The following is a 26,646-nucleotide window of genomic DNA, read 5'->3' on the forward strand; positions in this document are numbered from 1 at the left end:
ACCCTGCCCTCCCTCCCACCCCCCATCAACCCTCAGTTTGTTCTGTTTTTAAGAGTCTCTTATGTTTTGGCTCCCTCCCTCTCTAACCTCTTTTTTTTTCCTTCTTCCCCTCCCCCATGGTCTTCTGTTAAGTTTCTCAGGATCCACATAAGAGTGAAAACATATGGTATCTGTCTTTCTCTGTATGACTTATTTCACTTAGCATAACACTCTCCAGTTCCATCCACGCTGCTACAAAAGGCCAGATTTCGTTCTTTCTCATTGCCACGTAGTATTCCATTGTGTATATAAACCACAATTTCTTTATCCATTCATCAGTTGATGGACATTTAGGCTCTTTCCATAATTTGGCTATTGTTGAAAGTGCTGCTATAAACATCGGGGTACAAGTGCCCCTATGCATCAGCACTCCTGTATCCCTTGGGTAAATCCCTAGCAGTGCTATTGCTGGGTCATAGGGTAGATCTTTTTAAAATTTTTTGAGGAACCTCCACACTGTTTTCCAGAGCGGCTGCACCAGTTTGCATTCCCACCAACAGTGCAAGAGGGTTCCCGTTTCTCCACATCCTCTCCAGCATCTATAGTCTCCTGACGTGTTCATAAAAGATTTTTAATGTTTATTTATTTTTGAGAGAGAGCGAGACAAGAGTGGGGGAGGGGCAAAGGGAGAGGGAGACATAAAATCTGAAGTCGGTTCCAGGCTCCAGGCTCTAGGCTCTGAGCTGTCAGCACAGAGCCAGGCGGGGCTGGAACTCACAAACCATGTGATAATGACCTGAGAGAAGTCAGAAGCTTAACCGACTGAGCCACTCAGGCGCCCCTATATACTTTTTAATTGACCTATCGCACAACGAGATCTAGTGGAGGGTCTATCTAATGACTGTAATTGAAGATATTGTAACTATGATGTGATGTAAAAAAATCTATGGGTTCTACTCGAGACTAAAGCATAGGTACTTATCCTACTGCCCCTGTGGTGCGTTGCCTACCTTCATAAAGGAAGGAAATGCTAAATGCCAATTAGAGGTTAGTGAAAATAAAAATGTAAAAAAATTTTTTTTGTCATCCAAATTTCACAGTAACTCTGAATTCTCTTTTCCCTGGTTAAGAATCCCTGGGGATAAAGTTGCCCCAGAGATCAACACCTCACTGGAGGCCCCACCCACGCTCTGGAGGCAGGAGCCTTTAGGCCACCCACACAGAGCTCAGAGCTGACTCTGGGTGGGGACCTAGTCCCGGCAATTTGGGGGGCAGGAGAGAAGGGCTCCTGGGCCCTTGTCGGTACCACCTTAAACACCCATCCTTTACTGTTGAGGGGCTTCTTCTCAGCTTCAGAGCACCTACAAACCAAGTTTCAAATTGCTGATACCAGTGTGACTTCTCCCAAAAGCTCTCCTTTTCACCTGGTCAGATCCCTCCCTGGGTGCTCTGGGTCCAGGCTGAGCTTGAGTTTTTCTCATCTGCAAAAGAAATACCCATCTCATAGGAGTGTTCGGAGGGTTAAATGAGATAATAGCTGTGAGCTGTAAATTGTATAGCACCATCAAAGTTTGGGCTATGATCATTTTTGACGGTTAGTTCTTTGAGGGCTGAAAACAATCCATGCAGCTCCCTTCCCCGAGTATCTGGCACGCGTTAAGCGCTCCATAAACACTTGTGAACTGAATGAAGTGCGCATTTGCACGTGGGCTTGGGTCGGCGAGAATCCGCTGCTTAAGGCGATCAGTGCCGGCGCAACACCAGCACGTCTCCTTGCTAACAGATAGTAAACGCCTTTCTGGCTCAGCGCCGAATTGCAACCACAATTCCCAGTGCTTCTTTCCCGAAGGACCCCCCAGACGGGGCTGCTGGGCCGAGAGCTCAAGGCCCACCCCCCAACTCCAGTCTCCCACTCCGGCTTCCGGGCCAGGTAGGCGGCTGCCGGAGCGGCCAGGGGCCGGCCGGGGAGGGGCAGCGCGGGGACGCAGCGCAGCCGGGCCGGCCGGGAAGGTGCCGGTTGCGGGCCGGGTGGCGGGCGCGCGAGGAGGGGCCAGAGGGGTGGGGAGGGGCGGGGCCGGCGTCCTCGTCACTTGATAAAACGCCTGCGAGTCTCCAGAGAACAACGGGCTCATTCAGCCACCGGGAGCTGCCCGCGAGGGGGAGCGGCCAGGCGGAGTGCGCAGCTCGTCCCGGGGGTGGGGCCGGGCGCGGTGGCCGGAGGAGACTAAGGTGGCCGCGGCGGCAGCGGCGGCAGCAGCAGCAGCAGCAGCGCGGCAGCCTCGAACCCGGCCCCGAGCGCAGGGCGGCCGCCGCGGCTCCCGCTCCTCTCCACTTGCGCCCGCCCATGGCGGCCGCCGGGCAGCTGTGGCTGCTCTACCTGTCCGCGGGTCTCCTGCCCCGGCTCGGCGCCGCCTTCAACTTGGACACCCGCGAGGACAATGTGATCCGGAAAACTGGGGACCCCGGGAGCCTCTTCGGCTTCTCGCTGGCCATGCACTGGCAGCAGAAGCCCGAGGACAGGCGGCTGTAAGTTCCCCGACTTCCCACCCCCGCCAGGGCGCCGGCCTGCGCGCGAGCAGGGGCGAGGGCGCGCCGCGTTCCCGCCAGCCAGCTCTACCCGTGCGTCTGCCCCGCCCGGGATTCTGCCGGCCCCCGGGGGAGCGCGGCCCGCTGCTCGCCGCCCAGCCCGTCGCGGCGCCTCCCCCCATTTGGCCTTGGAAGCCGGAGGACCCGAGGGCCGAGCCCCGCGGACCCCGGCCCCGGTGCCAGGCGGGGCTGTCCTCGGCCCCGGGAGAGTTTACTTTTTTTTTTTTTTTTTTCTTCTTTTTAAACAAAAGTGCTTTCCGGAGGTCCTTCCCTCCGGGCATGTTTGCTGGGAACCCGGCAGGTGGCACGCTTTGCTGAGCTTCACGTGTATGTTTGGGGCGAGGGTGACCCGGGGTGTAGGGTCGCTGCATCGCTGCTGTGGGCTTGCTGGGAGCGTTGTTCGGAAAGATCCAGGCCTTTCCCAACCGCACACACTACCTGGTTTCCTTGAAGACTCGCGAGCCCGGCAGAAGTTGGAAAGCCACTTTTTATCCTGTCTTGCGTGGCTTTCTCTGAACGGCGGGCGCTCCTCTGGGAGCTACTCTTACACCCCAACTTTTTTTTCCCAAAAAAAAAAAAAAGATGAAATTGACCAAGCACCTGTTCTCTTGACTAAGATCAGCTGAGAAAACAAGCCCCTATGAGTGGTGTTCCCGGTCCCCCGCCCAGGCCCCAAAGCGCCCGGCGGGGGGTACCTCAAGACACTTTGGGCCCCTACACTGGGCAGGCCCAGGCTGAAGGGTTAAAGCAAAATGTCCGATCTGGGCTGGGGCTTTGCAAACAAGGTTTGGAAGTGACCCCCCCTCCCCCACCATAGCATAGCGGTGTTCCTCCCGGGAGAAAGTGGAGACTGGCACTGCTTAGCTTCTCCTTTTCTTTCTTAGACGGTGTTGGTTCCCACATGATCAAACTATTTAGGCTGGAGAGGGTTTGGGAGCTTAGTCCGCCCTAATCGCTGTGGGCCTTCATTCTTGATCTGTACTACCGAAAAATAAACTCACAGAAGGTCCCTCCTCCCTCAAGGCTTTTAGTGGAACCGAGGCCCTTCCAGGACCAACAGACCGGAGAAAGCAAAGTGCAGCCCCAGTAAAGAGAAGACTGTGTTTATGAGAGACGAATGGGATTCTAGAGCTGGAGGAAACCTTTTGATTTCTGAGTTAAGAACTTCAGAATTGGTGAATCTTAAAGTCAGGATTTTCTGATAACACCTGCTAGTGAAGCAAAGAAACTAGTAGGGGGTGGGGAGGCCCAGGGCTGGTGGTCTGAGGGCTGGCCAGCTGCTTATACTCTGCCTTCTTTTAGTAGAAATAATTGTCAAGCTGTAAATCTGAAATGAAAGGTGGTTTCTGTTACCTCAGTTAATGGATGACGTTTAGTGTTTCTGAATACTTAGTGTGTAAATGTGCTTCCACCCATATGGAGAGTTTGAACTGGTTAGTGCAGCAATGATTGTGGGCCAGCGGAGGGAATACATCCTGCTTGGTATTCTCTTGGCCTGACGCCTACTGAAGGTGATGGCTTCCTTGGAATGTTCAAGCAAACATTGTGAAGGGGAAGTATTGGGGCAAGGAAATATTTGGGATGGAGACTTGCAAAATGTGACTTTAGCCAGGAATCTCTGTCACTACGCAGCATGCCTGCTAAAACTTGTTACTGCTGTTAGAGTCCCCTCCCCTTCTTTTGGTAAAGTATTCCAGCTTCAGGAGCAGCTTTGGTCCTCCCGGGAAAACCACACACAGGCCATAATCACATCAGTTGTCACCTTTGACTGTAACAGTTGTGAGTGTAAATAACAGCCAGTGAGATTGAGACCCCACAACTTCTGGTCCAGTGTCCTAAACTCTGCACTCTATAGAAAAGCTGAGTAGGAGTATTTCAGGGAACCAGTGAGAGAGGCCTGAGCTCATATTCCTTCTGGGCCATGTAGCAGCTGTTAATTTATTTTGAACCTTAGTTTCTTTATCTGTAAAATGGAGCTATTACTGCTTAATAAGGTTATTGTAAGGATTAAGAGATAGCACGTACAGTGCTCAATTCCTGCCTGGCATGGGTACTTGCTGACTAAGTGGCTGTTAGTGCTGATAAATTTAGAAGCACTAATTCAGTTCCTACTATGTGCCAGCTATTGGACTGGTGTTAACCATTCTGATTGTGACTGCCAAAGAGCAAAGCCAAAGTTTATTATTGTAGGTGGCGTGGTGGATATCGTAAACTCTTAAGTTACATTTATGAAACCTGCGTTCAAAGCAGTTTAACTTTAATTGGTCATAATTAGACTGATAACAAAAAGTGGATTTGCTGATCAAGGGACTTCACTGAGGCAGGAGAAGTAAAGATGTGTGGGAATATCAGATGAATGCACTGTTATCGAGACTGTCATAGATTTTTGTGACTTAAATTTTCTACAGTGTTATTTAAATATTTAACACCAATTTGAACTCAAGTTAAGATTTTATAACAGAATAATGTATCTGAGAGCCTTGGAACGTGTTGGGTGTTCCCAGGACTTTGGGGACTATAAAACTGACCTAGAGACTATAAAACTTCAGTCACGGTTTTGGGCTGTGCATTAAGGAAGTTTGAGACTCCAAACGATGATGAGATAGTCGTCTGAGTTACCGAGGTCAGGGTCTGCACTCCTTGGGATCTTTCGTTTCTCTTAGATATTTAAGGTTGAGTTACCACCCCTGCCAGGTGGACGGTGCAGGATGACACCTGTGGGTATGTCCGTTCTATGAATCATCACCCTTAGCTCTTCTTGGAAGAGACGGATCTATGTTTGACTATAAAGCAGAAACTAGAAGGAAGAAATCTGTAAGTGCAATTCTTGTAGAGCAGTTCTGGGTTTTTCCTCGTCCATTATCTTCTTTTGGGGAACTTTTTGATCCTCGTCATCTTCCAGAGGCTCTCCAGGCCCCTTGTCCCTTCTGACTCTGTGATGTTTGCTTTTGATTTTTCTCAGACTAGTGATGCCCCTGCTTTAAAAATCATTAACTAGAGGTCATCTAGTCCGACTGACTCCCTTTATAGATGAAGAAACTGAAGCTGAAAGTTAGGAAATGTCTAAAGTCTCACAACTGGTTCAGAATCTGAATAGAATCTGGATTTCAACTTGGTGTTTCTGACTTGTGCTCATGCCATCTCCTAAAGGAAAAGTCAGAAATGTCCTTCAGACCTGGAGGAATTGGCCGGCATCTGAGTTTTGGAAACGCACTGTGTTATGTTGATTTATTAAACTGCTTTCCATGTGAATCGGGGCTATCTGTTTAAGTATCTGTGCCTGGACTCTCTTCTAATTGAGCCTTATCCAGCTGGCCTTGGATCAGCTTCCGGGTTCTTCTTTCTTTGCCTTTTATTCCCTCCCCTTCTGAAAAAAGCCCAGTAAGGGATGACTGGAGCCAGCCAGGGCTCAGAGTTGCATCCAAGATGTGTGCCTTAGCGCTTGCTTTCTTGAGTGCATTCACAGTGCCATGTGGCCCAGGGCCAGCATCCAGGGACTGTGCTCGGTCACCTTGAGTCCTGAGATTAGAGAAAGCTCCAAAATGGGCAGGGAGACTTAGAGATCTTAGGCCTCCGCAAGAAAGAGAAATAGACCAGTTTAATTTTAACACAGGTTGGTGTGAGACCAACCAGGTGATGACTTAGGGTTTGAAAAACAGATCAGAGTACCCATGGTATGAATAATTTGTTAAGAGTCAGGTTAAATGCTCTTGTAAGACTCTCCACATTTGTAAAGAAGCAGTCACTGTGTGTTCTTAGTTGTATTGTACTCTGTTTTAGCATAACAATAACATTAAGATTTAGTTTAAGCTTTGGTAACCAAATGGAACTTGAGCTATGGCACATGGTTACCCTGGGACCTGGGCTCCACATACTACTCTGGACAGAATTGGCTGGTGAATTATTTGGCACTTTCAAGAGGGATAGTGGAGACGTAATAGAAAATACTATTGTATGTTTAGCTGACCAGGTCAGTTTTATGTGGAACACTGATTGGTTCTCAGGCAGCCCATCGTAAGAAAGAACATAATCATATCTCAGGAGCCAGTTTAAATTTCTCCATGAAAGCCTTTTGAGCCCAACCTACACTATAGCAATTTCTTCTTCCTTTGAATATCTGTAGCACTTAGTATCATGTGTCTGACAGTTCTGAAGGTTTTGTGTTTAACTGTTATCTACCATTTTCAAAGGATGAACCAGTCTCCCCAGCTGGATTATAGGTAATGTGAGGGCAGGGGTTTTATGTTCATTTCTTTCCCTGATAGCACCTAGCATATGCCTTGAAAATACCATGTAGTCCTATCATACAGTCAGTGTAACTTGTGAAATCCACTCTTTCAGCTCAGAGTAGAGAGAGAAAGAAATCCCTTTATTTAACCCCTTGCCATTCCCTGCTCAAAGTAGCCCTTGGACTCTGCTACCCCCAAAGAAAGGGAAGCATAATAGGCATAATAGGCATCCAAGACCTTCATTCTCGGTTTTTGAATTTTCAAGGATTCCTGTCCCAGCTAAGGTATTTTCAGGAGTGATTTTAAATTACATTTGGTTTTTGCCTTAAAGGTGGCTGACCCACACTGCAGTGGGTTCTTAGGATTTGTTGGTTGTTATAATGAGACTAGATAGAGATGATGGCTGTAGAACAAGCTCCTGAAAGCACTTGGCAAGGATGTGCATGGGTCAAATGGGAGTAAGCATGTGAGGGTACTAGTGAATTGATGGCTAAAGCTTTAGTTATTCATGGCTGGTAAGGGAATCTTGGATATGTGTAACTCTAGGGGCCGTGGTGGGGAAGCTGTTGACTTCCTCCACTGGGAGCTATAGTCTAGATCCCAGTTGTGATTTGGTTGGGACCTTGTGTCAGAAACAGAATTCGGACGGCTTCTTGGGAGGGTGGTCAAGACTCAGCTGCAGTAATGGGCACCAGGGCAAGGCCAGCCCCCGTTCTTTCTTACCCTTCTGTGTTTGTGTACAACTTGAAAAATCAAATAACTTTATATTTGCAAGGAACCTTAGGGATTTTTTTTTAAGTTTATTTGGGAGAAAGAGTGTGCATGTGTGTGTGCACAAGCAGGGGAAGGGCAGAGAGAGAGCGTCCACGCATGCATGCAGGAAAGAGAATCAATCCTAAGCAGGCTCTACGCTCAGCATGGAGCCTGATGAAGGGCTCAATCTCAAGATCATGCGATCATGACCTGAGCCGAAATCAAGAGTCGGTCACTTAACTGAGCTACCCAGGTGCCCCAGAATATTAGGGATTCTTAAACCTGTTGGCCATCAGGGTAACTTATATAAACATATACTTCTAGGCTCATCCCAGGTCTACTGTATGTGGATGTGATCCAAGAATCTGCTCTTAAAGTTTTCTAGGTTTGAGCCAGATGAGCTTTCCTTTTTTTACACAGAAGATAGCATAATGTAGTGGGTAAGAACAGATCCTAGAGCTATAGTCTAGTTCCCAGCTGGAGCCTAGAGTCAGCTGGGATGAAATTCTGCTCTGCCATTTACTAGCTATTACATTGTGCAGGACAGCTATAATTCTGCACCCGGTTCCAATGTATGGGCTTTTTTCCCCGCACACCACCAGTTGGGTAATCCTACAGTATCCAGTTGTGACACCATCTACCTGGAGATGGCATCAAATCCCACAGATTAAGGACTCAGTCCTATAAGACTGCCTTCTCCCACTTCAGATGCCAGTCCCAAGTCCAGGTTGTCACTTGTGCTTGTGATGGATGAGCTGTAGATTGGAGGTTGCTAATGACCTCTCTCCTTGGGTTCAATTAATTCGCTGGAATGGCTCACAGAACTCAGAAACATTTTACTTGCTAGATTACCGGTGTATTATAAAAAAAGTACAGCTCAAGAACAGCCAGATGGAAGGGGTGTGTAGGACAGGGATGAAGAAAGGGCACCGAGCTTCCATGCCCTCTCCAGGTGTGCCACCCTCCCTTAAATTTTTACATGTTCACTAAGCAGAGGTTCTCCAAACTCCATCCTTTTGCGTTTTTAAGGAGGCTTCATTACATAGGCATGAATGATTAAGTCATTGGCTATTGGTGATTGACCTCAGCCTCCAGCCCTTTTCCTTACTGGAGGTCAGGAGGGTAGGACTAGGAAGTTCCAACCCTCTAATCAAGCAGTTGGTTCTCATGGCAGTCAGCCCCCATCCTTAAAGTGTGGTCCAAAAGGAACCATGGATAAAGACGAAATATATGTATTTCTTTTTTAAATGTTTATTTTTGAGAGAGAGCGTGAGCGCCCAGGCAGGGGAGGGGCAGAGAGAGCGGGGGACAAAGATTCTGAAGCCAGCTTCATGCTGGCAGCAGCAAGCCCCATGCAGGGCTCGAACTCACGAACTGCAAGATCATGACTTGAGCTGAAGTCAGACGCTCAACCAACTCAGCCACCCAGGCACCCCCAAACATATGTATTTCTTACTTTAAATCACAATATCTAATCTGTCTATGCTCTCCTTACACAATTGTAAAGGAGGATAATTGTACCTTAGACTAGTGCTGGCCCAGAATAAGCACTTGGTGTTTGTTAAATAAATGTGGAAACCAAGGCTGTGAGGAGGTGAAGTGACCATGGCACATTGTTGGGCAGGTTGGTTCTCAATCTACATCTTGCATCCTTCTTGGCCTGTGCAGCATGTGGTTTCTCCTTTTGGGTTTGAGTTTGATCATGGTTAAGTGTACATCCTCCCTTTAATTCCATTCTGTAGTTATCATGTTTGGAAAGTACATCTCCGAGGAACTGTGCCTCGTAGTCTTTTGGTAGCTGCCAAGCAGTAGATGAATACCGGTGTGGTTTCACTATGTGGAGGAGATCAGGAGGCAGACTGGTGCAGGGACAGTGAGGTGCTGGGCGGGCAGTGACTTTGTGCACAGGATACCCTTGGAGCATGGATTGTGACGTTGCAGGATGCAGTTAATAAGGAACACCAACTGTTCGGTTTCCAGATCTTCTCAGACCTCTGACTTTGGAAGTACCCCCTCATCCTTATCCTTGGGAGACTGGGTAATTTGCACTTCCCCCAGGGCAGGGTTGATGATGATTTATTTTCCTGGTCCTTTGGCATTAATGTATGGTAGGAAAGCTGGATCTGTTTGTGCAAAGCTGGGTCTGATTGTTCACAGTGAAGCTGCTTAACGTTGAAGGTGCACGGACAAAGTGTGGAAGTAATGTTCTAGCAGATTTCTGTTTCTTAAGCTGACACTTGGAATTGGAAATGAGTGATCCCTTGGAACTAAATTAAGAGACTAATTGTTTTTATTTTTTAACGTTTATTTTTGAGACAGAGCATGATCGGGGGAGGGGCAGAGAGAGAGGGAGACACAGAATCAGAAGCAGGCTCCAGGCTCTGAGCCATCAGCCCAGAGCCTGACGCGGGGCTCGAACTCACGGACCGCGAGATCGTGACCTGGCTGAAGTCGGACGCTTAACCGACTGAGCCACCCAGGCGCCCCAAGAGACTAATTGTTAATTAGCCCTGAACTAGGACAGGCAGATTGGTTATTCACAAGTGTCCGTGCCTATTAGCCTAATAACAGGGTGGAATGATCACCATCTAATCTGCTGCTGTCTGGCTTTTCTGGTTATAGGTAAAGAAGGCAAGACAATCCCAAGTCAGTTTACTCCATAGTTGGTGTGCGTGTAGAATGACTTCTTTCACAGGCCACAGGGTAGCCCGGTCAGACCCCAATTTGCTCTCTCGCTGTGTGTCTGTGTCTTTCTCTCTCTCTCTCCCACACACATGCTGGATGCTAGGGTCAGTTACTGTTGTCACTTTGCCTAATCCCAAATTGGGAGAAAGACTTTAGAAAACGTTTAAGACTCTAAAACCAAAGAAATTGCACAGAAGGCTGTTCTGAATTAGGGGGGGTGGGGCGAGCGTTACTGAAGCAAGCGTGGAAGGCAAAAGCAAGTACCATGAAGCCACAGATGTCCACTCGCATGTTTATTTGCTAACCAGCAACATATATTTTGCGTGTCGTACAATCCGAAGATTACTTTTTTTTGAAGAACCGCTTCAGATACAGTATAGGAAAACCTTTTAGCAAAATATGCTTTCTAAGCCTGGAAGCATAGAAATAAAAATAAACTTTGGAATAATGTGAAAGGGGCACGCTGGTTAATGATATGAAGAATAAACGGAGCACAGAGTAATGCCTGTTTACCCAAGGTCTCTGTTTGTTTGTTTGGTGATATCAATGTCACTGTAGTTTCTTCATTTTGTAAAGGACATCGATTTGTACTGAGGTTATTTTAAGCGTGGGTGTGGGGGGAAGTGTACAAATGATGGTAAACATTTCAGGCCCATAAGGGTAGGATGTCACTGAACTAGAAGTCTCTTGAGCCAAATAGCCTCTTGTCTTTGCAGAATTAGAGCCCTTCTCTTTAGGATATACTGCCATTGATAAAGCAGCATGATCTAAAGTTAGCAAGAGGATCCTCATCAAGGTGAGTCACAGCCAGGGTTGTGGGATGGTTATTCCTGGTGTGAATGGACCACTTGATTGATAGCAGTGGGATTTTTGAAGTCCTGTTTTTCTTTCTATTTGCTGAGGAGAGTAAGCAGCCCTTCCTGGGCCCCTTTCCCACTGATTCATCTGTCAGATGATGGTCTGAGCCCCCTCCAACTGGCAGTGTAGGACCCTCTCATGAGAACAAGGGTTGTTTTTTTTTTTTTTTAACTTTTTTTTTTTCTTTTTAGTGTTTATTTATTTTCGAGAGAGACAGAGACAGAATGCGAGTGGGTTAGGGGCAGAGAGAGAGGGAGACACAGAATCCGAAGCAGGCTCCAGGCTCCGAGCTGTCAGCACAGAGCCCGACGTGGGGCTCGAACTCACGAGCTGTGAGATCATGACCTGAGCCGCAGTCGGACGCTTAACCGACTGAGCCACCCAGGCGCCCTGAGAACGAGGGTATTTTGAAATGAAATGGACATGTTCAGAATTCTGCAAGGCTCTGGTGAGATTGGAGATCAGTAGGAAAAGGTGTTTAAAATATGTGGGGTGAGGGGCGCCTGGGTGGCTCGGTTAAGCGGCCGACTTCGGCTCAGGTCATGATCTCGCGGTCTGTGAGTTCGAGCCCCGCGTCGGGCTCTGTGCTGACAGCTCAGAGCCTGGAGCCTGTTTCAGATTCTGTGTCTCCCTCTCTCTGACCCTCCCCTGTTCATGCTCTGTCTCTCTCTGTCTCAAAAATAAATAAACGTTAAAAAAAAATTAAAAAAAAATATGTGGGGTGAAGAGAAGTGTTGAAAACCAATTGACTGGGGCTTAAGGAATCCAGCTTTGCTGTGACACAAATAAACCTAAGAGTTTTCAAACAAGGAGAAGCTTAAAGAGATTCAGATGTGATCAGGTGGATACGTAAAGACATAATTCTAGGAAAATGGCACTTGCCCTTGAGGCCTTCTGGCTGCTAGTGGAACCTGGCCTAGGTGCCAACACTTAGGACAATATTCAGAAAAAGTTGAGAGGTGACTTAAAGAGCTGGGTAATGAAGAGGTCTCACATGAACCCACAAATGCAAGAGGTAGGCCTGGACACTGTTGGGCCTTTTAGAGGCTCAAGGATAGAGGACCTGGAGAAGGCGGGTACTGATTTAGATGATCCAGAGCCCAAGGGAGGACTTTGGGGGCCAGCTGGAAAAGAGTTTTAGTGCTTAGGACATGGTAAAGCCAATTCAGATACCATATCCTATCAGCCAGTTCAGAAAGAAATGTATTTTCTAAGCCTTATATTTAGAAAGGGCCCAGGGCTGCTACAGAGATTATTAACTGAGGGTGGAGACGTGGAGACGCCTCCTCACTCAGGATGATCCCAGGAGGTGAGGGCTGCAAGATGAGAATCCCCCAAGTTCCGCAGCACCATGATCCAGAAGCCGTCTGAGAAGGTTTTTCACTGTTGTAGGGTAAGAAATTGATCTTTTGTAAGCTCATTTATTTCTGTGTGTGCACATTTATGTATAACTGTATAGTTTATGTTTCAACTTAAAGGGATTTTTTTTTCTTACTTTACCATGACAAGCAAGTAAAAACTTAGAGGGTAACGTGCTCTGGACGTCTAAGAGAAACCATAATCAACTTTTTTGGGGTTTTGCTATAGAAGTTGTAAGTTCAACAGATACTCAGTGAGCGTTTACTATGTATTAGGCACTGTTCTAGTGCAGGAGCTATGGCAGCAAATTAAATAGATAAAATCCCTGCTTAGTTCTGTTGGGGGAGACAGACAAATAGGGGTATTATGTTAGAAGGTAGTAAGCAGTACAGAGGAAAAGAAAGTGGAGAAAGGAACTGGGGGGTTGTTTGGCAGTAGGTCAGCCGGGGAGGACTTCACTGAGAAGGCAAAACCTGCAAGCCATGACAGTACTGGGGGGAAAGAGTGTTTTGGGCAGCAAGAACACCAAGTGCAAAGGTACTGGGGCAGAAGCATGCCTAGCAAATTAAGAACAGCAAGGAAGCCTGTATTTTCCTTGAAGGCAAATTGTGCAGAACCTCATAGATCATTGAAAGACTTTGGCTTTACTCTTGACTGAGGTGGGAAGCCATTGGAGGGTTCTGAGAAGAATATGACATGTTCTGACTTAGATTTTTAAATGGTTTTCTCTAGCTGCTGGATTGAGCATAGACTCTATGAGGGCAAGGATAGATGTGGTGATACTAATTAAGAGGCTCCTGTAATAATAGATAAGAGATGATGGTAGTTTGGACCAACGTGGTTGCAAATGATTGGATTCTGGATCTATTTTCAAAATGGAGTCAATAGGATGAAGCAAGAGAGAGAAGAAAACGGTATCTTCAGGGTTTTTGGGCTGAGCACCTGGAAGGATAAAGTTGTCCTATGATGGGTTAGGACAGAGCATAAGAGGAATGGATTTGGGGGGAAGAGCAGGAGTTTGATTTTAGACACGTTAGGTTTGAGAGGTTGAGACACCCCAGTGGAGGTGTTGAGTTGGCTGTTGAAGAAGTGTGAAGTTCAGTTGGGGAGGTTTGGGTGGGAGATACAAACAGTACAGTCCTGGGCCTCCTGGTGGACTGAATGATGAATGAGGTCAAGGGAGTGGGAGCAGAGTCTAAGGGCAGAGCTCTAGGGTACTCCTGTGCAGGGGTTAGGGAGAAGGGGGGCATGGCTAGTAAGCAGGAGTAGATGTGCTCTCCTGGAAGTCACGTGATGAAGGCATGTTGGAGAGGAGATGATCCATCAGTTGTGTCAATGACACTGTAAGCTGATTACTGGGATAGCAATGTGGAGGCCATCCGCAACCTGATCAGAGCACTTGTGGAGGTCTGGGAGCCATGCCTGGCTGGAGTGGGTTAGTGAGAATAGAAGAGGAATTGGAGACAAAAAGTAGGAAGTCAAAATTTTGTTGAAGAGGGGAACAGAGGAAGAACTGGAGGAGAAAATGGGGTCAAGAGGGAATTTTATTATTTTTATGGTGGGAGCAATTGATAGTGAGCTGGGCCATTGATGAGGATGATTGAGTAGAAAAGGCAAAGTGAGCGTAGGAGACGGGAGGGTTGTCAGTGTGCTAGCTGGGACCACAGCACAGGTGGCTCATCACACCACAGAGTAAGGGCGTACAGATGCAGGCAGGTGGGTTCTTGTCCTGGTGGGAGGCTGCGAGAGATTTTTTCTGGTTGCTTCTCGTTTCTCATCAATAACAGTAGCTCATTAGCCCAACGTTACTCAATACCTGTGTAGAAGTTTGCCTTGCAGGGGTAAGAACTCCATTCTAGAGATAGAGGAATGTGGGATTGGAATCCCCGCTTCTTCACTTTCTGTGGATTTGACCTTGGGGGGGTTGCTTGTCCTCCTCAGGAAGGTGGAGATACTAACGGTACCTACCCCATAGGGTTGTGAAGAGGGAATCCAATGAGGATAAAGCTCTTGGCATAGTGCCTGGCACATCCAGTCAACATCATCTTTTACTGTTGTGGGCCCCTTAGCAGTAAAGGCTGCTGTAGCGATCTTGTCTCGACAGTCTGGCAGGCAGCAGATGCTCCTGTGGGGGGTTAGGTCAAAGGTGAAGTTGCCCCACGGGCAGGGCTGTCACCGGAGCTGGGGGCTGTCCGTAGGCAGACAGGAACTATAGTCTCGCCTTGAGGAGAAGAAAGAGAAACATGGGACTTGGAAGAAGGAAGAGAAAATGGCAACACATCAAAATCCTTTAGCCATCTCTAGTTCCTTGTGCTATATTTGAGCTGCAGAAAACTGCAGCTTTTTATTTTGTTCAATTCTTACAAGGCTCGTATTAGGTGTTGAGTGAACATCACCCATATGGGAGTATATGCAGCTCCAGGATCTGGAACGGTCTAGGATGGCGTAGTGCCCATGTGTCCATCATCCTCCCGCCGTAGGCATCAGGGCATCGGCAGGCAGGGATGTGCTGTGCAGGGTGGCAGTGAGCCAGGAACACAGCAGGAGTGCTGTCGCCTTGCTTCCTGCTCCTGGGGCCTGGTTGATTGTCTTTGTAATCCTGGTTAACGTATCTAGTGTACCACGATGTGTATCCAGTCAGAGTGACTTAGGGCCTCGTTGAATTGTCAAGAAGGTAGAAAAGTAGACTAAATAACCCTTTGGGGTCTAAAATACTGCCAATTTTCAGCCTCTTCTCACAAGACAAGTGGTATAGGCTAACTAGGTAGCTTGAGGTAAATCTGAATCTAAAAGGAAATAGACTGTCTCTGAAATTATGCAAGAGGATGACTCATCAGGACCTTATCCTCTATTGCCCTGGGGTGTGCCACAAATTAATTACAGAACATCTCCCTGAGGCAGCATGGTGGTGAGTTATTAAAAAAAAAAAGGTTATCTCTTTCTAGTGCAGAATGAAATATATGTAAGTTTTTAACCTAAAACATGAGGCTTTAAAGACAGTTTAAGCTTTTAGGCATTTTGGGCTATGCCCCCGTGCATGTTCACCTTCTCCCTGGTCATTCACTGCTTTCGTAGAAGTGGTTGAGAAGCACCCACCAGCCTCCTCTCTATAGAGGGACAGCTGAGACCTAGAATAGTGACAGCTAGATAATGGCAGTGAGGGCCTTGGCACACGGCTGCCTGATGCCTAGTCCCTCTAATGCCATGCCCTACACTTCTACCTTTTAGTGAAGCAGGCTGTTCTTGGAATTAATCATGTGCCACATAATCTTGCCCTTAATAGAGCAGTGTCCTATGTTTTTAAGTGTCTCTCTGGAATAAGGATAGCAAGTATATAGCCACTGTTGCCCTTTCACCCTGCTAATTGTGGACACTCCAAGTGAGCATGGCACTTCTTTCAGCCGAGTCTTAGAATTCTCCAGGTCAGCATAAGTTAGCCTCCGCTGGTGAATGGTTGCCTGCACATAAGACAACACCTGTTTGCCTACTTGGTCTGGCCAGATCCCCTGCTATGGAAGGCACTCTCTATATAAATGTCTGCCTGATGGATATTATCCCTACTGGTTTGAGAGCTTCTTAAGAGCAAGGCTGATAGCTTGTCCTTTTTTGGCCCGGATTTCATGGAAATGGGTACCCGGTGGTACTGGTTGAGCTCTTGGAGTTGATTTAATTTCCCAAATACATTAAAGACTTCTAGAGAACAGGAAGTGGGATGACCATTTTTTTTAAGAATGATCCTTTCATCTTGGTACTGTTCTTTTGTTTACCATCTTAACGATTTTTAGGTGTACATTTTGGTAGTGTTAAATATAGTCACGTGGTTGTGAATACTTTGGCACTTCTTTTTAAAAAATTTTTTTCAATGTTTGAGAGACAGAGTGCGAGCAGGGGAGGGGCAGAGAGAGAGGAGGAGACACAGACTCCGAAGCAGGCTCCAGGCTCTGAGCTGTCAGCCCAGAGCCCAACGCGGGGCTTGAACCCCCAAACCATGAGATCGTGACATGAGCCGAAGTTGGCTGCCCAACCGACTGAGCCACCCAGGCGCCCCATCCCTGGTACTTCTTAAACTTGTTTTGGAGCCACCAGAAATCAGCTTGTCCATGTTATGAGGCCAGAAAATATTGACCCGCTAAACTTAAAATAACTAAATAGAGACTTGTGCTACATCCTGTCATCTGATAGAATATTCTAATGTAGATTAGTGGCAATGGAATTAAAAGTTTAACAAATTTACGGTAGAAGTTAAAACCCCCCTTGCGTAGCTTAGTGTGTGTTTTCCAGTTTCGGAAGGGCTGCTCCGGTTGGACCCACAGCTGTGCTCCCAGCTCCACGTGTGGAACGCCCAGGCTCCTCAACACCTGCCCTTTGAAAAACCAAAGTAATTGGTTTTCAGTTTCTAACTGAGTGAAAGAGAAAATCGCAGCAAATACCAAGCCTGGCCGTATTCGTTTGTTTGTCACTTACGTGTTGCTGCTCTTCCTAACTCAGCAGCTTTAGAATGAATCCTCCATTTCAGTGGCACCCCGAGGTCAGGTCAGAGTTGAGGTTTGGTCTGACAGTGGCACATTTGCCGGTTGAAGTTTGAAAGGAAGTGTGTGTGTGTGTGTGTGTGTGTGTGTGTGTGTGTGTGTTCGTGTTCGTTCAGGGAACATCAGATTAGACTAACAGCTGTCCTAGCAGTATGGTCATCATTAGCTTGTCTTGCACATTCTTTCCTTGTTCCTACCTCCCCACCCCCAGCTTCCTTTAGAGCCATGTTCATCTGTTACCTGGGAGCAGCTTTATTTTCTTTCTCTGTTCCTCATCTCTTTGATTTTTCTAGTGACTAATTTCTCTATTCTGTTTAGCTTAATAAACTCTTTTTATTCTTACTGATGTGTGTATCATGGAATTTCTAGTAAGCTATTTGGGAGCCGTCAGAATAGAAACTCACTGATGGTTCTGAATTGTGGGCCCTCAGAATTGCGTCTGATTTACCTGTGCCTTCCTGGGGCTTTAATGTGGAGCCTGGCACACGTCATTCCTCAAAATAAAACAGAAAAGTGCTTTAAAAGAAACCTAGGCCTATGCACAAGCCATAGATGTTTTCATCTGCACACAAAGAGTGGGCGTATTCTAGTAATATCACCCAATAATGCTTTTGTGGATTTCTTTATCACTGGAATTATTTATCACCTGCAGAAGTTGGCAAGGAACCCAATAAATGATCTAGAAAGGTAGACCATCTCCCTTGTTTTATGGATCAAGGAATGGAGGGCTAGAATTTGTTGTAGGTCATGTAGCCAGCCACTGGTGGAGCTGCTCCTGTGTCCCTCCTCCATCCAGAAGTCTTTGTACACTTGAACCCCCGTCCTCCACCTCCACCCCCAAGCAGGGGTCTGTGTAGTCCATGCTTCTGTTTTTATAAGAGAAGCTTAAGCAGATCTGTTCAAGTCCTACCAAGCCTCTCTGAAAATCTTTTCTCATCAAAAAGAGCTGCCATCTTGAGTCTGAGCTAAGCGTTTCTTGATGAGGAGCTGGGCCTGGATTTGCCTTTGACCGCAAATCCAGAAGCAGTTATGTGTTCCCTGTATGGATCCCCACACCCTCTGGTATGTTCCTGGACCAGGAGTCCTGGTCGCCTACACTCCTCTCATTCATGCTGTAGATTAGATGAAAGGTGAGGTGCCTGACTCAGGCCATGACTCATTCCTGCTCCTCCCTTTAGCAGGTGGTTACTGCGGAGAGGGTTGGGTAGTGTCCATAGCATGGAAGACTAAGGCATTTAAACCCAGCAGCTATTTATAAATAGCTCTGTATATTGGGATGCCTCTGAACTCGGTAGATTCATTCCCTTCTAAAGGAGGATATGAGGAGTGAGAATTGTGTCGATGTTCCTCTGTAGCTGACATGTTCCCCTGAATGCTATTAGCAGTGTGGACTTTTATGATGAGTGTGCAGCTTCCTCTCTGGTGTCCATGCATTTTACTCTCTAGCTCACTTGACCATGGCGGGAAGCTTGTCCACCTTCTCAGTTGTTTGGATTTCCTCTCCTCAGTATCTTTCAACTTCTGCCCTCCATGTGGACTTGATTGTAATGCCCAGATGGCCAGCACAGTACGGGTTATATGCTGCTTTATTGCTGTGTCCTCATGCCTCTGGAATGGGCTGTAAAAATCAGCTTTTGACTTTTGCCTGCCTGCAGCTGCCTACATAAAGATAGCATGTGTGAGCTTGTCTTCTGCAGTTCTGAGCTTTGCTTTCTTCATGACTTCCAGGCACGGATTTTAACCTCCGTGACCATCTCTGTCCTTTACTCTGCAAGATTTTCAGTGACCTAGTGTTCATAGGCTGACATTATTTTAAAAAGCACATTTAAGTTTATTTTTGAATAGGTAATATAGTCACAGGTACACATACAAAAGCTACAAAAAGATGTGAAGTGAAAATTACCCTCCCACCCCTGGTCTCCAGTTACCCTGTACTTCTCAGAGTCAACCGTTGTTTAACCAGCTTATGAATCCTTGTACAGACACTTATACATTTATAAGCAAATACAGCATTTTTTTTACACATATGGTAACATGCTGTAGATATTCTTTTGCACCTTTTTTCTCTTGACATGTTTTAGAGCTCGTGTGATGTAAATAAAGAGCTTCCTTGGTATTTAAAAAAATTTTTTTTAAATGTTTATTTATTATTGAGAGACAGAGAGAGACAGAGCATGAGCATGGGAGGGGCAGAGAGAGAGGGAGACACAGAATCCGAGGCAGGCTCCAGGTTCTGGGCTATCAGCACAGAGCCCGATGCAGGGCTCGAACTCACAGACCACAAGATCATGACCTGAGCTAAAGTCGGCTGCTCAACTGACTGAGCCACCCAGGCACCCCTCCTTGATATTTTTAAAGTCTGCATAGTATTCAGTTTTAAGAGGGAGCCATGATTAATTTAACCAGTCTGGATGTTCAAGTAATTTCTAATCTTTTGCTGTTAAAAGCAGTGCTGTAGTGAAGAACTTTATAACCCCCTTTGCTTTACCTTAAGTCAAGGGTCAATTCCCAGCACCGTGGTTTGCCCAGCATTGTTTTAATGAACATAGTTGAATCTTGAGTGACTGGCTGCTCTTTGTGGCTGCCTATCACGAATGATGTCCTACCATCTGATACTGTCACACACTACTACCCTGCCATTGGGGTTACTGGAATCTTCTCAACAACTATAATTAACAGTCTTTTAAAAAAATTGTTTTTAATGTTTATTAATTTTGAGAGAAAGAGAGAGACAGTGACAGAGAGTGAGTGACGGAGGGACAGAGAGAGGAAGACCCAGAATCTGAAGAAGAGCCTGGAGCCTCCAGGCTCTGAGCTGTCAGCACAGACTCCCATGGGGCTCTCAAACCCGTGAACCGTGAGATCATGACCTGAGTGAGGGTCCGGTGCCTAACCAACTAAGCCACCCAAGTGCCCCTACAATCGACAGTCTTACATTCAAACTGTTGGATTCCTAATGGCTTCAGCATTTGTGCTCCCCCTGTACTTAGACTTGTTAAAAACTATTTGCAAGTCAGAGTGGCATGTTGGAATGTGTGTTAACTGAATACTGATAAGAGCATCACTGCATCAGAGTTTACAAGGTTATTTGATGTTATTTTGTTTGATCCTTGCAACACCCTATGAGAAAATTTAGAACCATTTCACAGATGATACCCAGCTGTACAGCCAGGCGGTACAGCCAGGATTTGAACCCATCAGGTCTTCTGGTAACTCCCTCAGTGTTTCCGATTATGGTTTTTGCCTTGGCAGTCTGCTCTGGGACAGGTCAGAAGGTGTGAGCCGTCCCTAGGCGGTAACTGCTAGAAGCATGTGCCCTATTGTTCTGACCGCAGCAGGTCTAAGCAGAACTGTTGCTCAGCCAGGGTATGCCGGTGAAGCGGTACTTGTTGTTAGGCTATTGAAATGCTTCTAGTTGGCAAATAGTTATGTCCCAAACCCCCTGACTGTCCCTTGACAACTGTGCTGGCCGCTCTGCCTGGATGCTCCCGCCATGTTTCCCCACAATCCAGCCACTAAAGGGGAGGTGTCCTAACACAACAGGGGGCTTCTGGGTGCATCTCCAATACTTTGCCACCATCTGTGCTAATTGGTCACTAAATACTTCTAAATATCTTTAAATGCAGGCGTGGAGTGGTACACAGCATAAATGTTTAGCAGTGTACCTTCTATAAATCTTGTATACACTTCTGAAATGGTATTTTTTTGTTCACAGTATCCTTATTTCTAAATCTTTTTTTTTTTTTTACCTGAAAGACCTCTTTTGACTTTGCTTTTTTTTTTTTATTTAAAAAAAAAATTTTTTTTTTTTTTAACGTTTATTTATTTTTGGGACAGAGAGAGACAGAGCATGAACGGGGGAGGGGCAGAGAGAGAGGGAGACACAGAACCAGAAACAGGCTCCAGGCTCTGAGCCATCAGCCCAGAGCCCGACGCGGGGCTCGAACTCCCGGACCGCGAGATCGTGACCTGGCTGAAGTCGGACGCTTAACCGACTGCGCCACCCAGGCGCCCCTGACTTTGCTTTTTTGTGTTGTTTCTGGTGTTGATTGTTCTGCCATAGCGTATAAAAATCAGGGTAGCTGGTTTGAGGTGTCTGGGAACCGGAACTCCTTCTCCCTGCTACTGCACCATGCATAGCCTCAACCTCGTAATCCAGGAGGGCGGCGTCTGAGTTCTAGGGGGCAAACGAGGGGACAAAGAATAGAGCCAAAGGCACACGGGCGCCATCTCTTAAAGGAGATTCCTGGAAGCAGCAATGTGATACCTTGTCTTGCATCCCCTTTAGCAGGACCGAGTTCTGTGGCACGTCCAGCTGGAAAGGGAGGCTGGCATGAGCTGCCTCTTTTCAGGGTGGCCTGGTGCCTCGGTAATCCTTTCACTGTGGGAAGAGCGGAGAACCGGTCGGTACTGGGCCACAGCCGGCAGCCTCTGGCCCAGCTAAGCCTGTCGTTTCAGTTAGCTCATTTAGAAAATAAACTATGTGATATTAATTTCCTTTTCTAAACATTGAAACATTTGGATTTCCTGAGATATTGGAATAGTAAAATGGATATGGTGACTAACCAGGTGTGTGTTTTTTAAATATACCTTTTGTCTCCCTGGTTTTTATTAATATTTTACTGAAGAATGATGGAAATCGAAAGTCACTTTTTCCTTTGCAAGTAACTATTTGGTACCAGCTTTTAAGAATGACTTTTTTTCCCCCCAAGAGTTAGCACTGATACGATTGATGCATGGTACATTGGGCATATAAAAACCTGCTTGGTAACAACATACTCAAGTCTAGAATTATTACATGTAACAAATTACTTCTAAAATAAACTTCATTCATTTAACTGAGCTTACTGTGTACCTACTGTGTGCCAAGCAGTGTGTGAAGATTGGGGATGGGAGGCTGGGCTCACTGCCCAGCTCGTACAGCTTCTCAGACTTGGATCCTTGAAAGGTCAAGTCACCAGAAGGACAAATGTGACTCGATTTGGCAGCTGGGAAGTCAGGTATCTGAAAATTCAGAAGCACAGGAAGTGATCAAATGGCACGCTTGACAAGGTCAGGCAGCTGCTTTGTAAAACTAAAGGAATAGTTTTGCTCGGAGACCTTTCATTTTCCCTTTTCTTACTGCAGTGGATAATAGCGTTTTTATTACAGTTCTTTGAGTGATGACACACCAGTAATGATTTGCTTGATCTGCTGAAAAGCTCTTTTCGCTAATGATATTATTTTTTAAATGAGCTGGTTATGTATCGATACCTATACTTTCTCAATTTTTGTTGATGTGGAATTCTTGGACATTTTAAATAGAGTCTTTTATGATTTTACCTTATTGGGTGGTAATTATATTTTTCCTTCAGATTATTTAAATCCTTATTCCTGGGAGATTAGAAGCCAGTGTTGCACCAAAGACACTCCAAAAATTGATGCCAGGGATGGAACCAGAAATCCTTCCCCACCCCGTCTCCCTCTTGCTGATCGGACCACTCTCATTGGTATTCCATTTACATAGTTGAAATCGGTGCCGTGACTTCCCTCTTATTCCCCCGGTAGATGGTCGAGGTTTCTGAGCTGGAAGATGAGGTGAATGCTGGGGATAATAAAAACCCTTTGTGCTTTGTGTGTTTCTTTATTGCATGCGCTCTTTGTTCTTGGTCAGAGACATACCTATTGGAAAATGTACCCAGTCAGGTAGGAACTAGAACCTTCAGGTTCACACATCACGGGAGCTTCGTAGTCGCTGGAAACTGGATTTAGTTCCAGCATGTGTCTCCAAGGAGCCAGGAAAAAAGTCTCTTGTAAGAGTTTTGGATGGCCAGGATGAGATTATTGGTTTTGTGGCCCACAGAGAGGCAACAGGTATTCTTTGGGCTTCTGTGGCCTGGCTCTCAAAGCGCTGTTTTATAGACCTTAGTTATAACTGGCCATCCTTTTATAACGTGCTTTTTTGTAAAGGTAAATAAATGAAAGTGCTTTGGTGATGTTATCCAGTCAAGCAGAAAGGAGATCGAGGGTGTAGTGGTTTAGAGCAAGATTAGGGAGTATGGGGCACAACTCCTGTTTTACCACTTACCAGCTGTGTGACACTGGACAAGTTACTTGCCCTCTCTGAACCTGCATCCACATTTGTAAAATGGGTGGTGATAATGGTATCTGCTTCTTCATGAACTCAGAGTGCCTCGTATATAATAAGAGATGATGGCTGCCAGTGTGTTCTTAATAATAGCTTGTTTGCCCTAATTTGCAGGTCAGGTGTGTATTTATGTGATTTCTTGGAAGGTTATTAGAAATCCAGTCTTTTGAAAGTGAGATTGTAGTTCAAAAGGGAGCCTTGGCCTTTTAATCACCTTTCTGTGTAAACGGGGAAAACCTGATGCAAGGAGGTGAGCAGATTTGTTGCACTGTGAATTTTAACTCCTACTTGCCCAACTGGATCAGCCAGTTAGTACAGTTAAATAGCGTTTTGGTTTTTCTTGGCCAAACACCCCTGAGGTCACACACACACAAAATGGGACCAAATTCCTGCCCTTGAGGAGTTTATAGCCTGATTAAAGTGAGGTTGGGAGAAATCCTTGTCTAGGAAAGCTTACTGTGGGGAGGGTGACACATGAGTGCAGAATCTGGAAGGCACATTTCTACGTACAGCCTGGAGCTGGAGTCTGGAAGTAGCTGGAGTGGGGCAGGATGGCAGGGAAGTCATGAGGGAAGGCACCGAGGCCTTTGTGTGCTCAGAGAGCAGGGGCAACTTGTGCGCAATGGCTAGGGGCTGGCTGGGTGCAGGGGGCGGCTCTCAGCTTTCGCAGGCAGTGGGCAGCATGGAGGAAGGTATTAATCAGGCAGTGTCCCAGCCTCGGTTTCTTCACCTCTGGGATGCAGATACCTATCTGGAACATTTGAATAAAAGCATATGTGAATAACTTTAATAAATTACAGTGTCCCACACATGCAAGCGGGTTCCCCCTACTCAGGTGTGCTGCCTCCCTTGCTAAGAAAAGCATTGGGATGCATGAACAGTGTCTACATAGGGTTATGGTCAACTTCTGTATTGAAGGCCAAGGCTGTGCCAGGTACTGCTCCAGGTTTTGTATTCAGGGAGCAAGAGAAGAACCCCTGCACCTGTGGACTGGTAGCATTCTGGAGAAAAGGTGGGAAGTTGACACAAAAAATGAATATAATTTCAAGCACTGGTAAGGACTGTGGAGGTTATTAGGGTGAATGTGGGGAGGGACTGAGGGAGAGCTCTAGCTAGATAATCAAGGTAGGGTCTCTCTGAGGTGGTGACTGGAGTTGAGCTCCGAGAGATGCAAAGATCCAGGGCAAGAATGTTCTGAGCCCAAGGAAACAACGGCAGAGACCCTGAGATGCAAACGAGGTTGATGTGTTCAAAGGACACAAGTCAGGCCAGTGTAGGGGTGGGGAGTGAGAAGGGGCAGATGAAGGGCAGTTCTCATAGTACCTTGCAGAGCACGGCGGCATTTGAATTTCATGTGAGTGGCCATGGGGACCGATGGGAGGGTGATAAGTGGAGGACTGATGTGATGTGTCTTAAGATGTAGAAAGAACAGTGGTTGGGGCACCCGGGTGGTTCAGTTGGTTGAGCGTCCGACCTCGGCTCAGGTCATGATCTCACGGTTTCTGAGTTTGAGCCCTGCATTGGGCTTGCTGCTGTCAGCGCAGAGCCTGCTTCGGATCCTCTGTGTCCCCCCTCTTTCTCTGCCCCTCTGCCACTTGTGCTGTCTCTCTCAAAAGTAAATGTTAAAAAAAAAAGAAGAAGAAGAAAACAGTGGCTGCTCTGTGGAGGATGCACTGGGTGTAAGAGAGTAGAAACAGAACAGGTGGAATAATACTGCACTTGTCCAGCTGTGACCAGAGGGTGGCTCCTATAGCAGAGGGGCCCCCGAGAAGTGGGTCAGAGTGAGATGAGGAGGCAGAGCTAAGAGAATGGATGGATGCGTCAGACGTGGGTTTGGAGGGAAAGTGAGCCCTTTCTTCATCCAGGCACGTCTAGTCCCTGCTTGGACAAGATTTGAGGGTCAGACGTGAACTAGACAGGGGAAGTCACAGGCACACTCCTGTCCCTCTCCTCCTTAATAAGGAAAGTGAGCCCACAGTTCAGAGCTCTTACGGTTGGGCAAGACAGGACTGGTCATAGTGGACACAGTTCCCGAAGTGAAGAATATATAGGTAACGGGCACTTCCCATTAAATTGGGGGGAAAGCGGTTAGAAGGGGCCCTCTCTGCATGGTACCCTCCTAGAATTATTGTTTAAAGCTCTAACAATGAAGAGGAGCCCCCTGGTGCTTAATCTCACTAAGATTCTGCAGGAGTTTGACATTCTGGGGCTTCCTCTCAAACGAGGTAAAGGGATGTGGTTTAGAATTGGACTCAGAAAGAGGTAGTCTGTTTCCTTGGCCTGCTACCCTTGACCTTCTAGTTCCTCTCTCCTTGTGGTTGTTTTCACCATTCCGTTCTTAAATGCAGGGCTGTATATAACTGACCATGGCACCTGGGCAGGTCCTCTGTGAACCTTCATCCTTCTTGCCCTAAAATTAGGAAATCAAATGAGATCAAGCTGGGCTTCTTGAGCTCCTCCAGGAAACCAGGGCCTGGTGGGGGTTGGTGGGCAGTGGCTATGCCCAGGGGGTACCAGGGCTCAGAGAGAGTATGCATGGCAGCCAGCACTGGAGGAAGCAGAAACGGCTTTCTTCACTCGTGAGGGGATGCTCGAGTTGAGTGAAGATATAGGGCAGACGTTCTGCGGGAATGGATGGCATTTGCAGAGCGCAGAGGCACCAGCCTGGTGGAAAGAATGCACCCAGAGGTTTATCTGGTTGGAGTCTAGGTGGGTGTGGAGGGGGAAGTGACGAATATACAGGACCAGCTCCAGATGGTGACCTCATATACCACAGTGCCGCCTTATTCAAGGGGGATACGTTCCAAGACCCCCAGTGGATGCCTGGAACCACGGATAGTACCAAACCCTATACATACTGTGTGTTTTCCTATTCCCACTTACCTATGAAGAATTGTCACTTATAAATTAGGCACAGGAAGAGATTAATAACTGATAAAATAGAACAATTATAACAATATACTGAGATAAAAGTTATGTGAATGTGGTCTCTCTTAAGATACTGTACTCCCCCCCCCTTTGTGTAATGAGGTGAGCTAACGTGTCTGCGTGATAAGATGAAGTGAGGTGAATGATGTAGGCACTGTGATGCTGTTGAGACTGTGTTAGGCTACTCTTGACCTTCTGATTGTAGTTGGAAGGAGGGTAACCTGCTTGCAGATCGCGATTGACCACGGGTAACTGAGGCTGCAGGAAGAGAAACTGCGGATAAGGGGGACTGTTATATAGGAATAGGTGATTCTCCTGTATTTTCTCATCTGTACAAGCAGCCATGTGGAGAATCCAAAGTGGGTTGAGTTAAAGGCATTCAAAAACATTAGGGCTATGAGTTCTGCATGTTTAAAACCAGAAACAGAGTTCAGATTTCATTTGACAAGTAGACGTTTCTAAAGCTTTCTCTCAAAACCCATCCAATGGACTTATTTTGGTGTTTGTCCTTTTGGGTGAGTTGTAGTTGAAGGCATTTATGTTACTTAAAGCTATGTTTTGATACCTTGTAGACCCTCTTTTGACTTTCCAAATGTGTGGGCATCTGGGAAAA

The 26,646-nt window shown here is 46.6% G+C and overlaps 1 protein-coding gene across 2 annotated transcripts in view; it reads left to right on the plus strand.

Annotated features, from left to right (window-relative positions):
• The first annotated feature begins 2,114 nt into the window (after positions 1 to 2,114).
• Positions 2,115 to 26,646, plus strand: part of ITGA6 (integrin subunit alpha 6) — a 78,550-nt gene continuing 54,018 nt past the window's right edge. For both annotated transcript variants that reach the window (XM_043577052.1, XM_043577053.1), the window contains exon 1: positions 2,115 to 2,505. In XM_043577052.1, the coding sequence (XP_043432987.1) occupies positions 2,324 to 2,505 (182 nt within the window). In that variant the 5' untranslated portion in view covers positions 2,115 to 2,323. The remainder of the gene's footprint in view (positions 2,506 to 26,646) is intronic.

The sequence above is a fragment of the Prionailurus bengalensis genome, chromosome C1 (assembly GCF_016509475.1).
Source record: "Prionailurus bengalensis isolate Pbe53 chromosome C1, Fcat_Pben_1.1_paternal_pri, whole genome shotgun sequence".
NCBI lineage: Eukaryota > Metazoa > Chordata > Mammalia > Carnivora > Felidae > Prionailurus > Prionailurus bengalensis.